Source organism: Patagioenas fasciata, chromosome 12, assembly GCF_037038585.1.
Source record: "Patagioenas fasciata isolate bPatFas1 chromosome 12, bPatFas1.hap1, whole genome shotgun sequence".
Taxonomy (NCBI): domain Eukaryota; kingdom Metazoa; phylum Chordata; class Aves; order Columbiformes; family Columbidae; genus Patagioenas; species Patagioenas fasciata.
In genome coordinates, this window is record NC_092531.1 from 16,623,788 (window position 1) to 16,639,091 (window position 15,304).

The 15,304-nt window shown below is 41.1% G+C and overlaps 1 protein-coding gene across 2 annotated transcripts in view; it reads left to right on the forward strand.

The window, feature by feature from the left end:
• Positions 1 to 15,304, forward strand: part of ADAMTS17 (ADAM metallopeptidase with thrombospondin type 1 motif 17) — a 178,226-nt gene that overhangs the window by 35,367 nt on the left and 127,555 nt on the right. For both annotated transcript variants that reach the window (XM_065847356.2, XM_065847357.2), the window contains exons 5-7: positions 1,211 to 1,294; positions 1,885 to 2,042; positions 8,997 to 9,040. In XM_065847356.2, coding sequence (XP_065703428.1) covers positions 1,211 to 1,294; positions 1,885 to 2,042; positions 8,997 to 9,040 — 286 coding nt within the window. The remainder of the gene's footprint in view (positions 1 to 1,210; positions 1,295 to 1,884; positions 2,043 to 8,996; positions 9,041 to 15,304) is intronic.

Consider the following 15,304-nt stretch of genomic DNA (forward strand, 5'->3'; position numbering starts at 1 on the left):
TAAATTATAGGAAACATTTATGTGTGTGCTTAAGTCCAACCCCAAACACTAAAGAGCTTTAAGAACGCTCTTACACTGAGCACATTCCTGAGTATTTGCACAAATAGGAAAAATACCAAGCGTTGAAAACATAATATTCAAAATGTGTTCGTGTCTGGGGTTTGTTGTAGGAAGTTAACTGAGCTTGTGTGATATTTCCAGCCAAATGAGATGTGAGTAAGGAATATAGCTTACCTGGGGCCAAATCCTGCCTCCCATTAGTCAAGAGTCTTTCTTCAGTGGTCTTGGTTTTATTTTTTTGACTGAATAGGGAATACACTACTCATCCAAATGTTATTATGCAGTATTTTACACCTTCTTAAAATAAACCCCTCCCTCACCTTTTTCATATAATTCAGTTAAAGCATTTGTACACAGAGAAATGAGTGGAATAAAATTCTGGCATCAATTAAGATCTTATGTTCTAACGTATAAAAATGAGGTAAAGTATCTGAGCTGGAATGCAAAATCTGGAGAAAGTACTAAGGTAGTTTCCGGTGCTATTTTTGTATTTCTGAGGCTTGTGTCATTATGTGCTGCCTTATTACTATTCTCTTATATAAGATATGAAAATAACAGAGGGAAATTGCTTTTCCATTCTATTTCCTGAAGTCTAAAACACACCATTATTTCATCTTGCATTCAGTTATCTCTGATATTTAAATGCTAAAGATCCACGTTAGTTGGATGCTTCATAACGTCTGTCCATGTTCCTGAGACTTTGGTTTACGTTCAGTGTTCCTTTGGAACATTGCTCTCCTTTGTTGCTCCTTTCTCTTGTTTATTCCATTTAAAAGTATTTGTCTTTCTGCAACTAGCTGCTTTTTTTTGAATGTTTTTTGTCCCTGAATGCTGAATCTTGCTCAGATTAGTCTGTGACAAATTGGTTAGGTGGTGAAACCCAGTGTAGTATGGTAGGAGCAAACCTACTGTGGTTTTGCAAGTGCTTTAGCTACAATGTAGTATGTGGAACTGTTAGAATGGTAGAATGTAGTAGCTTGTAAAAATTCTTCATTTTATTGAGGGCAGTAGCACAACTCCTTTGGGTTTGGTTGGGTCAGTTTTTTGAAGGCCAAATGTCTAACTTTAGTCACAGTTAGTTCCTTCAACTATTACTAGGTCTTGACACTGTTTCTGATATACTGTGGATGTTTTCTTTGCATTTTGACAGGTATACAACATGTTTCAACATCAAAGTCTCGGAATTAAAGTCAACATTCGAGTCACCAAACTAGTCCTGCTTCGGAGCCGTCCTGTGAGTTCTGACTTGTTTTGGCCTTGCTGCCATAATTGCACTGTGGTGGTTTCGCATGCAGAGCAGCATCCCTGTGCTGGGGCGAGAGGGGGATGTGGGGCATGTCAGGCCACATGATCACAGATTGTGAATAATACCTGCCACGCTTCACCAGGCAGTATGAGAGGTGGGAAGTACAGGGAGCTGTGGGAGTGAAAGGAGCTACCATCCTTTTTTTTTTATCCTCTCTGGTAAATCTTTGTCTGCTTATAGTTGCAACCCAGTTTCAGGAGTTAATTGTTACAGAGACTAAAATCATATGGCTCTGGTATCAAATAAATAACTTCCAGACTTATAAAATATTTGAATATTGTGATGTATTAGCTTATGAGTGCTGCCAGCTGATGGAGTTTGTTCTGTAGATCAAATGACACATTTCACTGTGGATTCCAAAATCCGCAGTTCACCTGCTCAGATGAAGCTGGTTTTGCACATTTTGTTCTGTTGCGTCGGTATCTTTGAGCCTCTGATTATTTATCAGAGGTCTAATGCTTTATGTAAAGACTGTGACTGATACTTTTACATCTCTTTTTTTTTTTTTTTCCCAAAAGGCAAAGTTATCTATTGGGCATCATGGAGAGAGATCTCTGGAGAGCTTTTGTCAATGGCAAAATGAAGAATATGGTGGGGCAAAATACCTTGGCAATAACCAGGTACCTGGCGCAAGGGATGACACCCCTCCTGTGGATGCTGCTGTTTTTGTAACCAGGTATAGTGAGGTCTGGTTTATCACTGTACTTCAACCAATAATGGCCCATAGTCAATGATGGCATTATCTAGTTCAGCAGTAATCCAAGAAAAAGATCTGCTGCTGCTACATTTGCTATCTAGATGCCATTTGAATGGCTCAGATGAAAGTGATTTGTCTTGTTTCTGTGTATAATTAACACTGTTGTGCAAAAGCATCTCTCCTCTTGTACCAGAGTGTTGTGGTAGGGCAAAACATGGCTCTAGCACAGGTGATGGTTTTTCCTCACACCAGCTGGTAGAAGTGAACAAAACAGGTGAGGTTTTGGAGCATAAGCTATTATTCCAAGAAAGAAGCTGTGGAGGTGAGAACACAGCTGCGAACAAGTGCTCTGAGTGTAATTAGGTACGAATCAGCTGAACGGTCTGAGAGGAGAGACGGTTGGTACCTGCAGAGGAGACAGTGTGTCAGTAGTGGGGAGGTGGTGAGGGAGTTATCTCCTAAAGAAAATGAGATGAATACAATAAACTAAATTAATTTTCTCTCTCTTTGACTCAGGAAATAACCACTTTAACACTTTTCCCGTATCACAGTTGAGATAGAGAAGGGCTGTCATTCTTAATTTGTTTGTATGTTTGAAAACCAGTGCATCTATTTCAGATGTGAAATAATCTGTGTATGAATATTTGAGCAAAATTCCTTGCAGCTCACAGCTCTGTAACTATTGATGTATTGAACACATCAGAGTATGGTCCAGATAAAGAAAGCAAAAGGGCAATTGTCCCCACTATCCTGTAGTCTTTTTAACTTCACTACCGGAGCTCAGCCTCACAATACAACGCAAGTCCCAAGTTCCTCACAATCACCATAAATTCCGAGTAGCATATCCACAGTCTTTAAGTGGATTTCATACTTTAAGGTGTAAACGAAGAATGCATCACTGTAGAAATGATTTCTGAATAATTAAAGTGAGCATAAAAATATAGCGTAAGAAGAATACTGTATGTGCTAGAAAAACACTATTTCCTACCCCTTTCCTCTCCAGTTTGAGACAGGAAATGTCTGTACTGCGCTTCAATATCATTCACTTCTTTCACCTTTTTTTCTCTGCCAACAATGCAAGTAGAAATACATGTTTTTATGTGAACTGCCATTCTGATCATACTAATCTCTTGTCTTAACAGTCACATTGCAAGCTATTCATGGGATTTTGGTGAGCATTCAGTCAAACAGCCAGTGAGCAGGGCATGGGGCCAGCAAAGTTCCTAAGAATGCACCTTCGCAGACATGCGTGCAATTCCCCCAAATCCTCCTCTCTTCTCTGTATTCAGTGTAGTCCAACCAAGCACTTAAGCAGATACTTAACGGTTTAGACAGGGTGAATAGTTCCTTTGAAGTCAATGGGCTGCACATCCTGGTTATAGTTAAGCATGTGCTTCGTTGGATCAGGGCCTAAATAAATAACTAACATTTTTGTTAAACTCATCTGGGCATCCAGTTGTCCTGCATGACAAGCGAGGCATACAGAATCTCTTCTGATGGGCTCTAAGCATGGAACAGGGGGAATGAGCAGAGCATTTCATCTGTGCAGTCTCTCTGCAGTTCATAAAATTAAATGCATAATGTCAGGCTGAGCTGAACTCAGCCATCTGAGGAGGAATTGCAGGAAGAGTTTGTAGGAAGAATTTTTCAATAAATTTGCAGGGTTTTACAGCTGGAATAGCTGGAGAAGTACAGTTTTGCTTGGGTTAGAGATCAGATTCAGATTTTGCGAGAAAGTTCAGGCCGGGGAGCACATTGCTGTGCAGAAGAGCAGCATTTTTCTTGTTTGATAGGCCAGCAGTGTGTACTTGCAGTCTTTTTCATTCCTTCTTGCTGTGTCTTGTCATCCTTAACCCATCCTGCTCCTGCTGCATAGAAGATGCTGCATTGCTTGGAAGAATTCTGGCGTGGCAGTCTGACTCCTGCATCAGGGAAATGAGGTTTTCTACTCTTGGCTTTGGAAGTGTGTGTGTGTTTGTGTGTGTCCCTGGACCCTCCCCAGACTGTACAGATGGGCCAGTGGTAGAGGATATGGGAGCAACAGCATGTCCAGCACAAACGATAGTGCCAGAAAAAGCAGAAGCTGAATTTTCAGCAGCTGCAGCTGCTTTAGGACTAGAAACAGATTCTTTGGGGTCAATCTCTGAAGTAATCCCTCTGGTTCCAATCTGGCTGTGTTCATATGAAACACCAAGGCACGCTTGCTTTTCCAAACTTTACCTCTAACTGATGTTTGCCATATATTCATTTTTATGCAAAAGCAGATGACCTAGGTGGCAAATATCCCTTCTGTGGGGTTTTAATAGTATCCACCTGATTGAGTTCCAGGTAAGACACATATTATGCCTGTGAAATAAGATGTACCCTTGCCCATCTCAGTAAATAAATGAGACAGTGGGAGTAATCTGTTATAGCCCTGAAGGTCTGAGTATAGTGTTGTAGTCTCTGCTAATCATCAGATTTTTCTTGTTCAAATTCTGGTTTTGAACTTGCAGAAATTCAGATCTCTGCTATCTATGGATAATGTACTTCATATTTTAATGGGCAGCTGAGCAGAATAACTTCTGTCTGCAGAATTTGTATCTTGGTGATCTTAGAAGCATGTCTCATTTGAAACATGTCCCCCTCTTGATCTTCTGTCTTCTGCATTCCCTAGGATATCTTCAGACATTCTGATGTCCTCCCACCTCCTGGTGTTTGGGTCACTTGTTAGACTACAGGTGATATGATAGCAGAGCAGAGAATGACACAACACTGATAGGAACAGAAGTCAGAGCTGTCATTAAGCAAAGACTTGTTGTGTGTTTTTTTTTCTTTTTCCTGACATACTGGTGTAGTTATTCCATTTGCAGCCTGTGTTTCCCTTCCACATTTCTCCAGCCCTTTGCCTTCCCAAATGAGGCAATTCAACGTGCATCGAGGAAACTGGGCATGTAGTGCCACTAAATGTATATATGGATGTGCAAAGTTTTTTTTGGCAGGTTTTTCACCATGCAGTTTCCTCTGTCCTTTAGCTTTATGACCCTGTGGGTTAAACTGGTCAAAAGATGTCATTTGAAGGATGCTGGGAAGTGGCCGTTAAACAGAATACTTCTTATTCATGTTGCACAGTTCAACTACTGTCCTTCTTTCTTACAGGAGGAACTTGAATTGCAGAATTTAGCTTAGCACAGTTAGGTATTTTTTTCCAGTTCATGTGAGCCAGATGGAAGAGTGACTGTAGGAGGAGTTCTGAGCATTTATTTTCTGGCTATTTTTATTGAAAAAACCAACTGACTTCTTGTCATTTTTTTTTAGAATGAAGTCTGATAATGGAAACATTCTGTACAGTACCACAAGTGATAATGACTGAGAATTTCACAGGTCCCTAGAAGATGAGAACATGTCCTGTTGATTCAGTTAGTGGCTAAAAGTGAAGAGTAAATTTGCTTCACAGCTACAGTGTGTGATTTCAATATAATACCCAAGACTTAGTGTGACAAGGTCAGGTCTTGGATTTGAACTGCAGCTCCGGGACCAAGAATTTTATTCCAGTGTAGCTCCATAAAAGATTCTGCTAACAAAACTATGTCTCTGTGATAAGAGACCTCTGCACATGCAATGAATATATCTTTGTGGCATCATTATAGTATTGTTCATGTCAAGCTCTCACTTAAAAAAAATAGACGCAGTCAGGCTCAAGAATGCCTGAGAGAGACACCTGTGACTGAAACCTTTTTAAAAGCAGATCAGTTTTGGGGCCACTTTAGTTACAGATGTGACTGATCCACAGGTGAGGCAGATCTTCCTTAACGGCTTTTCAGTCTTCGGCTCCCCTGTGGTTGCCAGGAAAGGACTGTAGGAGTTCCAGTATGTGGGTTTTGTCATGGGGTGGTGTGCTGGTTTGACTAAAAATGAGTTAATTTTCTTCATGCAGTTAGAAACCTTTCTTTTTCATAGCTAGCATGGTCATTATTTGGACTTAGTTTGAGAACAAGAGGGAACACCCCAGCAGAGTGTTCATGTTTTTAATTGCTCTGGTCTGAGAATCAAGGACATTCTGAGTGCTCTGCTCACAGGTGTGAGGCATCGAGGAGGAGGCGCACAGGTGGGCGCAGACTGCTCAATAAGAGTATTCCATCCCATTAGTGTCATGTTTCATATTTAAGGGGCGAGGTGGATCTTCTGCTCTCTCTCTCGGGCATTCTGGCTCTAGCTCTTGGGTGTTTTTTCTTGCGTGCCATTTTTTTTTTCTTCGCTGTTTTTTTCCAGAGCTCGGGGAGTTTTGGTTCAGGATATTTAGTTCGGCCTTTTTGCTGTTTTGCAGAGGCCTCTGAGCCTTTCTGTGTTTTTCCTTTTTTTTTTTTTCTCTGTTCGGAACCAGGATGCTGCTTTCTGGGACTGGCTACTTAGTGTGGACAGAGTTTCGTGAGGAATTGCCATGGGTATCTTTTATTTCTGATTTATATATATATATTTACTAGTAGTGTATTAGTATTTTGTTATTTTATCAAACTGTGCTTATCTCAATCCAAGTTTCTCCCTTCCCTTTCGATTCTCTCCACTATTGGGGAGGGAAGGGAAGCAGGTGTGTGTGTGGCTATGGTGGTTGTATTGCCAGCTTGGGTTAAACCGTGACAGGTGGCTGCTTGTGTTTGGAAGAAGACTGAGACTCACCAGGCTCATTTGTGACTGAAGGTTTGGATGTGCTTTTCTGTTTGGCCACAGAGTTTTGGGGTAAAACGTTTACAATAGGTCTGGATGACTTAAAGCCTAGCATTTTGGTAGAAGATCTTTGAACAGAAAGATGATGTCTCTTGGACTTGTGTTTACGGCACTTTAAAGGAAGGGCTGAGGAGGTTTCATACTTGCGGGCCCACATGCAGTGAACTGAGCAGCTACGTTCCCTTCTTCTTGCTGACCCGTTTCAAGTCCTTCCCTGACCAGACAGCATCCCAGGACTCTCTTTACAGACCAGGATTGTTCTGCCTCTATAAGAGAGTCTACAAGTTATGCTGGATCATTTATTCTACAAGACCCCTCACTTTATGGCATGGTGGCAATTTCTCCAGGGACCTGACTGAAAGCGTCAGGCGCCTTCTGGTGCGGAACACAGAGCACAAGGAGCAAATTTGCTTTATTTGCAGAGCTGGCCAGCCCCTGAAGAGAGATGCTTTTCTAGCAATGGCCTCCTGCCATCTACTAATAGTTCAGCTATCTGTTGTCACAAGAAAAGCATCTGTTTGATTTACCAGTTTATATAACATAATAAGTCCTTAAATAAACCTCTGTCGAGCTGGCTCTGGGAACTCAGCAGGCGCGCTTGTGCCAGCTCCGTCAGGAGACAGTCATTAGTCTTCTTTGGAAAGGCTGGAATGCCAAGGTGTCGAGACACAGTAAGGCTGCGGTGAAAAATGAAAGCTGGGGCCGGTGTGTGGTCGTAGCTTCTGATTTTGTTTTGTTTCTATCTGATTTTTTAACACTATGGTTGTTGTGTTTTTTCTGCATTGAAGCATGGTTAGTTTTCAATGTCTGCTTAACAAGGGCTGGTAATAGCTGTTGTTTCTTTTCCTTCCAAGTCCCTGACAACTTGATTTGTGACTTTCAAGGGAGTTTGGTGTGAAAGGTTTGGGTTCATCAGTCCTGGGCCTTAAATCCCCTTTTCTATAAACCCTAATTTCATATTTTTCTTTAAGAAAAAAGTATTTTTAATCTTTCTCTAAGTATTTTTTTTTAAGTAGTTATCTTTCTTTAAGTAATTTTACTCTTCCTCCTGCCAAGCTCTTAAACTCAAAATCCCATCAGGGACTCAGGCATTTTGAATGACGCACTCCAAATGTATTAATATGATTCCCTCACTAGCCTCCCCACAGGGTGAGGAAAGCCATAATGATAAAGATTATGGTTCCTCGGCTCCCCTTGGGTTAAGGAACTTCTGCAATGGTTTAGCACATGTGATGCTTTTTTTTCCTGTTCTTCTTCATGGCAGACAGCACTGCAAAGCAGGTCTGGTGAGGATGGCTCCTGAAGTTTAGGTCTAAGTGCTTATTGAAATGTATTCAAACCATTAATGCAGTTATAAAAAAGCTTTTCTTTCCACACTTGCTTTTCTGTCATGAGAAATCTCATTTACAAATCTTCTCACATCACTTAGATGTGAACTTCAAGGCTTTTTAGTCTGTACCTGTTTAATGCAGCTCTGTGGATCCCTCGTTGATTTGTGGGTGCCAGTAGAATACGTATTATCTCTTCTTGCCTTGATGAGATCTGAGGAGGCTGGATGAGGTGTGGAGGAGTAACAGAGACCAAAATAAAGTCTCTTGAGCCTCTCTGTGTTGGATTCAAATAATAAGATAGCAAATCTGATTGTAGTAAGTTTAGCTGAAGCCAATTCACCATGCAGTTACCTGGCAAATCCTGACATTCTACTTCCATGTCAACATCTACCTTTCTCTGTTTAGTCCTGCTTCTTTCTTGTCCTTTTCTATTCCAGTGGAAGAACAAAAAAATGGAAGAACTGAGAATTTGAGTGTATGTGATCAGTTCTGTGTCTCCAGGCAGTGTCCCCACATTACCTCCTCCTCTCACTTTTGATGGTGCTGTTGCATCACGGAGTAACTGCTTCTTTTTGTTACAGTTCTCTTGTGAGAAGATGATGTTCCAGTTTAATCCAATTGCTGAAGTCTGACATCATAGAGTGGGGCAGTATTTTTTTACATGCTTAATCTTAAATCTCTTAATTTTGACTGTAGTATATGGAGCTGATTCACACAACAGCTTGTAAGCTTGCAGTAGCAATCAATGCTGCTATCTGTGTTGTCATGGTGTAGACTGCACAGCAGTTTAAACAAAGCTCAACACCCATGATATGTGAGTCATGCATCACTGCTTTTTCCTAGCCTGCAGTCTGGAGGCACAGGATACATTTCACTTCTGTTCTGTTTTTCTTTCTAGGACAGATTTCTGCGTACACAAAGACGAGCCTTGTGACACTGTGGGTAAGTCAAAGAAGTAGGGGAGAGTATTTTGATAGCCGACTCTTTGCCAAGAGGAGCTTTCTGGGCAATCTTTCATTCTTTGGTTTGCTGTAACATTGCTTTTGCTGTTCTGTATACCTCTGCGGTGCAAATATGGGTTAGTTGAGCAGTGTATGAACTATAAATAAGCTGTTAAATATTAACCACTTTTAAGCACTGGAGGTCTCTCTGTTCAGGAAGTAATCTTAAGTATTTCTACTTCTTTGGAGCAGGTGTAGAATTAGATAATTGGAGATTAAGAAACTGTCTTTTGGTGTGTCTGCATAGTGTTCCTTTCAGTGCTCTCTCACCTAAACCAAGAATTTGCTAACTAATAAAAGTATTTCCCATTGTAAGAACTGATGTGACACTCCCAGATCAAACTGGCGCTCAGACACCAGAGAATACTTCATTGTAGGAAAGCCAAGCTAAATCTTCTTTTCTGCCTTCTACTTCCTAACCGCTTTTAATCTTATGCAAACCCTGGATACACAGGGTCCTTCCATCCTACACATTGAATACTTTGTCTATTTATTTATTCAACTTAGGTAGTGGTAACTTTCACAGTATCCTCCTGGTATTTTTTTTTTAATCACCACAGTAGCAGCAGTGTTTGGAGGTGTAGCTCAACATCCTCTCTATGATGACTGCATGATTTTTAAGACTTGCCTTAATGTCAAGCAGCCCCTTATCCTACATTCTGTGTAAATGTGGAGTAGATGCTGTTTTTAAGCTGGTGTTATGCTCCAGCATTCAGAGAGACACTCACAGACTAGGGCTTGCTGTGCTGACAACAGTGGGTGATGAAGAACATGGGGGAAAATGCCTTCAGCGGGAGCTCTGATATTACCTGCAGGTTTTTCCCTCTCTGTGTTGTGGAGACTGATCAGGTGAAAATCCTCTCCAAATCATCAAGGCAGCCTGTGAAAGTGAGAAGCTAGTCCAAAGAGTGATATTGTATTTGGTCTTGACAGTGATGCTGAGGTCATAGAACTCCCCAAAGTTCTCTAGAACAGCAACTTGCTTTCATTTCTTGCCTTGTAGTTTGCTTTTATAGATGAAGAACATGATCTCATCAGAGGCATATGTGTTTTTATACCTGCTTATGGATGAATTTGCCATCCTGTAAAGGAAGAATCATCTTTCTGTTGAGCAGGCACTGTTCTAAACTAGGAGACTGAGGCTTCTGCTCTATATAAGGCAGAGAATCTGGACTCTAGACTCCTGATTTCTATTCCCAGCTCTGGCATTGACTCATTGTGTGACATTTGGCAAGTCACAGTCTGAATGCTTCTGTCTACCTCTATGAAATGAGGAATTTGAGTGCAAATCTACAGGAGATTGCATGGCTTAAGAAGTCCTCATATAAAGCAGTGTGATGTCCTTGAGTATATGATGCAATACAAGTCCAGAATCTAGTGTTGCTTAGTCATGTTTAACAGACTATAAAGAATCTGTTAGATGATGTGTACTGAAATAAGAGCACTCAGAGTGCTCTAGGTAATGGGCTTTTTAGTGACAGTGCCTTGATTTTCTTTACAATGTGAGAAATATAGAAGCAAAACTTTCCCTGGTGGAAGTATTGAGGCCCAGCTGCTTTTCGGAAATGGGATTATGAAGTTTAAATGGCTTCTAAGAGGTGTTCATTTGTGCTCAAAAAGATCCGTATTGAAAAACCTGTCTGGAATCTTTGCCTGCCATGCAGACACAGAGAGAAAACAGCAGCAGGAGGTTTGTATTTGTATTCTGGCAGGGGCCTCTCACTGAAACCAGTTGCTCTGGGGACTTCATTCCAATTTTCTTGGTCTAGCTGCCAAGGCAGTGTGGAAGGTTACATAATGGCTGAAACAAGCTCAGAAATGGTGAAAATATGTAGGTATGTCTTTGTGGGGTGATATCCCACTGGCTGCATCAAGAAACAGAACCACGTTTGTTTAAGAAATAGTTTGTTAATGTTCATTGCCCCGCTTGGTTGTGTAAGTCAGCCCTAAGAATGAATGAATTCAAAAAGAGGTGGGAAGAAGGAAAACCATATTTTTGTGTACAACACATTTGCAACAATTGTGTTTCAGCAACCTCAGTGGTGGGACCTCAGATCTGCTCAGCAATTTGAGCAGGGAAGATTCGCTTTGTGTGACGCAGCCTTGTCACACACCAGTCAAAAAGCTCGCAGGCTGCTGCCGCTTCAGACTTATCTTCCGTGATGTGAATCTAACCAGATCTGCCGTTTCCTGCAGAAAAATCTTTGTTCCAATTGAGCTGCCTCTAAGCCAGCCAAATTGGGAGTTTAATGTCTCACTATTAATATCAGGCTGCAGCTTGGAGACTTGCACGTTGTCAGAATCCAACCTTTCTGTGACATAAGCAGATCGAGAATGCCCCTTTCGTTCAATATTTCCACCGTTAGTGCCAAATAAGCAGCTTTACGGTTAGTTAGGAATGATCCTGCATATTTCAAGGCAAAGCTTGTCCTTGATTCTTCAGTGCACATGTTACCCCAGATTCAAGCTGAAGCTTCCCTGTATTCAGCTATAATAATGAAAGTGGGGGCAGTGTGGAATTGGGAAATGGAAAAATGAGAATGTGTCTTAAATATCCTTAAATTGCCCTGGTTAAAAAATGTCTTTACCTCTGCTGCAGTCACATGTGCTTTTCTGTGGCTTGATGTCAGGGAAGAGCAAGCAGAGTATAGTGCGTGTACTGCAGGCGGGCAAGCTTAGCTGAAGGAAGAGCTGCCTGGAGAAAACCAAGCATCGGAGCAGAGGTGATTGAGAAACGTAGTTTTTCAGACTGTTTGCACAAGCGAATCAATGTTTTGTGAAAAACCTTCTCATCTGCTGACTGGCTTTAATTAAAGAGCTCAAAGATAACTTACTGAAAATCCCGAAGTTTATAAATCCTTCCACAATTAGTCTTTTTTTTCTTGAGTCTTCCAAACGCTGATGCATGAATGGGGAAATCAGGTTTTGGGTTTGCCCCTGCGCTGCTGGGTGACTGCACAGATGACATCGTTCTGCTGTACCAATGTTTTCAGATCTTAGTCTTTCTTTTAAAAGTATGTAGAGAGCTATGGGTGGGAAGTGCTGTCACAGAAAGCTGCATATTGTGGTGCTATCAGCCACTCTCCCTCCCTTTGTAATTATACTCTACTTTTTCTTCTGAGTTTATCATAGCAAAGTGTTTCAAAATATGCCCAGCTTTTGCAAATGAGATATTGGGTCTATCTCTCCAAGTAGATTTGATCTCTTTTAATTCTGTGTAAACACCTGAATAAAGGACTGCACATTTTTCACCTTTTCCTTGCCTGTTTGCTTGCGCAGTTGGGTGGCCTGACTACAACAAGTAACAGTTCTGATGGGTCCTGGCTGTTCTGTATCCCGTTCATTTAAATCTTCCTCCCTTTGTAGTATTGATTCCAGTCCCCTAACAGTGTCACAACAGAATATGAATCCCCAAGGAAAAGACTAGCTGTTTGCTGTGAGTGGAAAAGAAAAGGAATTCTCACATTAAAAACATTTTCCATAGTGGTTCGTGTTGAATGTTTCTTTATATTCCAGGGCGGGTTTTTATTTGATGCCAGAATAAATAGAAATACCTGCTGCTTAAAACAATTCATTAGAGAAGCAAGGCTTGGCTTTAGCAAAAGCCTTGCTGGAACTGTCCTTCAGACACACACTTCAATGCATTGAAGTGAACATACTCTAGGTTAAAATGTCCGTTAAAGACACACTGTTGAGTTGGGTGTTTGTGAAAGGGACTTTGTAGCATTGCAGATTTTAATGTCCCTTGTAGTTGTGTAGGGCAATGGAGAATCAGGCTGCTGGCTTTATGAACCCAAAGGGAGCCATGGTACGGTGCAGGAAGGCTTTTTTGCCTTGCCTTTTGGTTGCTTGGGAATAAATACTGGGCTATACAGCCCAGACAGTGCAGAACTGAGCTCCTGCATGTTCATTGCTACAATCTCTCAGGCCCCACACTACTGCCCACAACAGCCTTCCAACTTCTTTTCACCAGCTAGCAATCTCTCCTTTTCCAAATTCCCACTAAAAATTTGTGTGCCAAGGGAGTGTAATATAAGATTGCATAAATCTTAATAGAAGCACTAGGGTGAGCCCAGCCACTCAGGTAATCAGGAATTCCTGCTCCTGTAACCCTTGCTCTTCCTCACTTCAGTGGCCTGTGAGCGCTTTTCCTTTTGTCTTCTTTCAGGGACATGGCTTCAGCCAGGCTGCTTCACACGTTCACAGCTGCTCACAGCTAAAGACCAGAGGAAAATCCTGATTGCCCTGGACTCAGTGAGAGTTGTGTTAGTGATTTCATTGGGATCAGGATCCTGGTCCTGTTTTTATGTGTTATCTGAGACATGCAAGCCTACTCTGGGCTTCTGTCAAAAAACTGCCTAAGTTTTCTTCAGAGAAACTAGTTGGTTTGGGGTACCTGAGACATCTTTGGAAATCCTGATATCCCGAGGATGGTGCTTTGTATTTTCTGAAAATCAGTTGACGTATCTGTTTAAGCTGTCTATTCGAGCATTCGAAATCACTGAAATATTTTAAAATCTTGCAAAGAAACAGTAGTCTCTGAGAACCAGAAAATGAAACCCAATAGAAGCCACAGTGAAGCTGACTGGTCTGCTTTTGGAAAGACAAGTAAAACAGAAAATACAAAGAAAGGCTATGTATACATAATCTATTCCCCTCCATCCAGTCTGTGAAAAATAAAAAAGCTGGGGATGCCAGTTTTACCAGACTACATATTTGTTGTTAAATACATCAACTTTTGATGTATTTATATGAAAACTTGCAATGTGTGTAATGTAGTTGGGTAAGGGAAGTACTGATGTTATTTCATAGAGATGTATTTTCTCTTTTTATTGTTACAGAATGTAGAGCATTTGAATTTCATTTGCCTTTGGGTTTGTTTTGCAACTCAGTAGTCTTGTTTAGGTTTGTCTTTATTCGTTCCATATACTAAAGGCAGTGGTGGATTCTTGGTCTCCTTAGATGAAACATGAATGTCTTTATGGACGAGACGCAGTAGCCAGACACAAGATACTGTCCTTAGTTTGGAGCTTGTAAGGTCCCATTGGAAGGTCTTTTTGTAGAAAAGAGGTGATTGATCAATCTGTTCTGTTCTTAAAATTTATTAATTTGAGAGTGCTATTGACTGAATTTCTAGTTACCTGAAGTTTTTCTTCATCTTCTCTCTGTTGTTTCATGTCTTTGGGGCAAGAATTGATTTATGTAATTAAAGTAAATGAAGGCGTTTAGTGGAGGGAGGGTTAGTGACAGTTTTTCTGTGCATTTGTCATTGTTCCTTCTTCCTTGTGTTTCCAGTCCCTAGCTCTGCAGTGTCACAGACCCTCAGTTGCTCATGTAATGAATTCCCTTATCTTGCGTTTTTGCTGAGGATCTATTTGATGGTGGCAGTTCAGAGCTCTTAGAAGCTCTTGCTCAATTTTGTTCCTGCATCTTCTCTTTGTTCAGCTGGGCCTGGACACCAAGAGGCTGCTCTCCCCAGAGAGGCCTGGATGGTCTGTCTTCCATCACGCTAACCGCATGGCTTGCCCACTGAGGTCATGGAATTTCCCTACGTTTACTACTTTGTTCTTCCTAAAACTCCAGCAGTCCTTATTAGTTCTCCTCCGTGCATCATTCTCCTTTTGTAGCACCCAAATGTGTTTCAGGCACTTTTATTTTCCAATTATTTATCTGTCTGTCTGTCTTCTTAGTAAGCACCCATCCCACAAGATAAAACAATAGGCCTCACAGTGCTGTTGTGTGTTTGGAACTGGCTTATTCTTAGTAATTTGGAGCTAAACACTGTCAGCGAGGAGGAATAACACACTTCCTGCTCTGTACCTGACCTTTCATTGCCTCTACCATCAATCTGCTATTGGTAATTAATGTTCATAGATATTTAAGCTGGCTTGCTGAAATACATAATAGTCTTTGTCAACTGTAAGGCAGCATGTCCAAAGTCTTCTCATCAGCTTCCCACCCTGCTTTTGTTTGTTAAGGTATCTTTGCTGATCTTAATTCTTGCTTTTTTGTTGCTCATTCAAAACCTCCAGTCAGGCTTTTTTGTGTTCCTTGTTGTGACTCACCCCAAAGTTGGTGCAGGACATTTAAGCTTATCTTAGCTTGAAAACTTCACCTTCTCCCGTGGTTTTATTAATGGTTCATAGTAATGTGTTTTGGTAAGTACAAGAGAACAACTGTCAAAAATGCTGTGGAAAGGAACCAT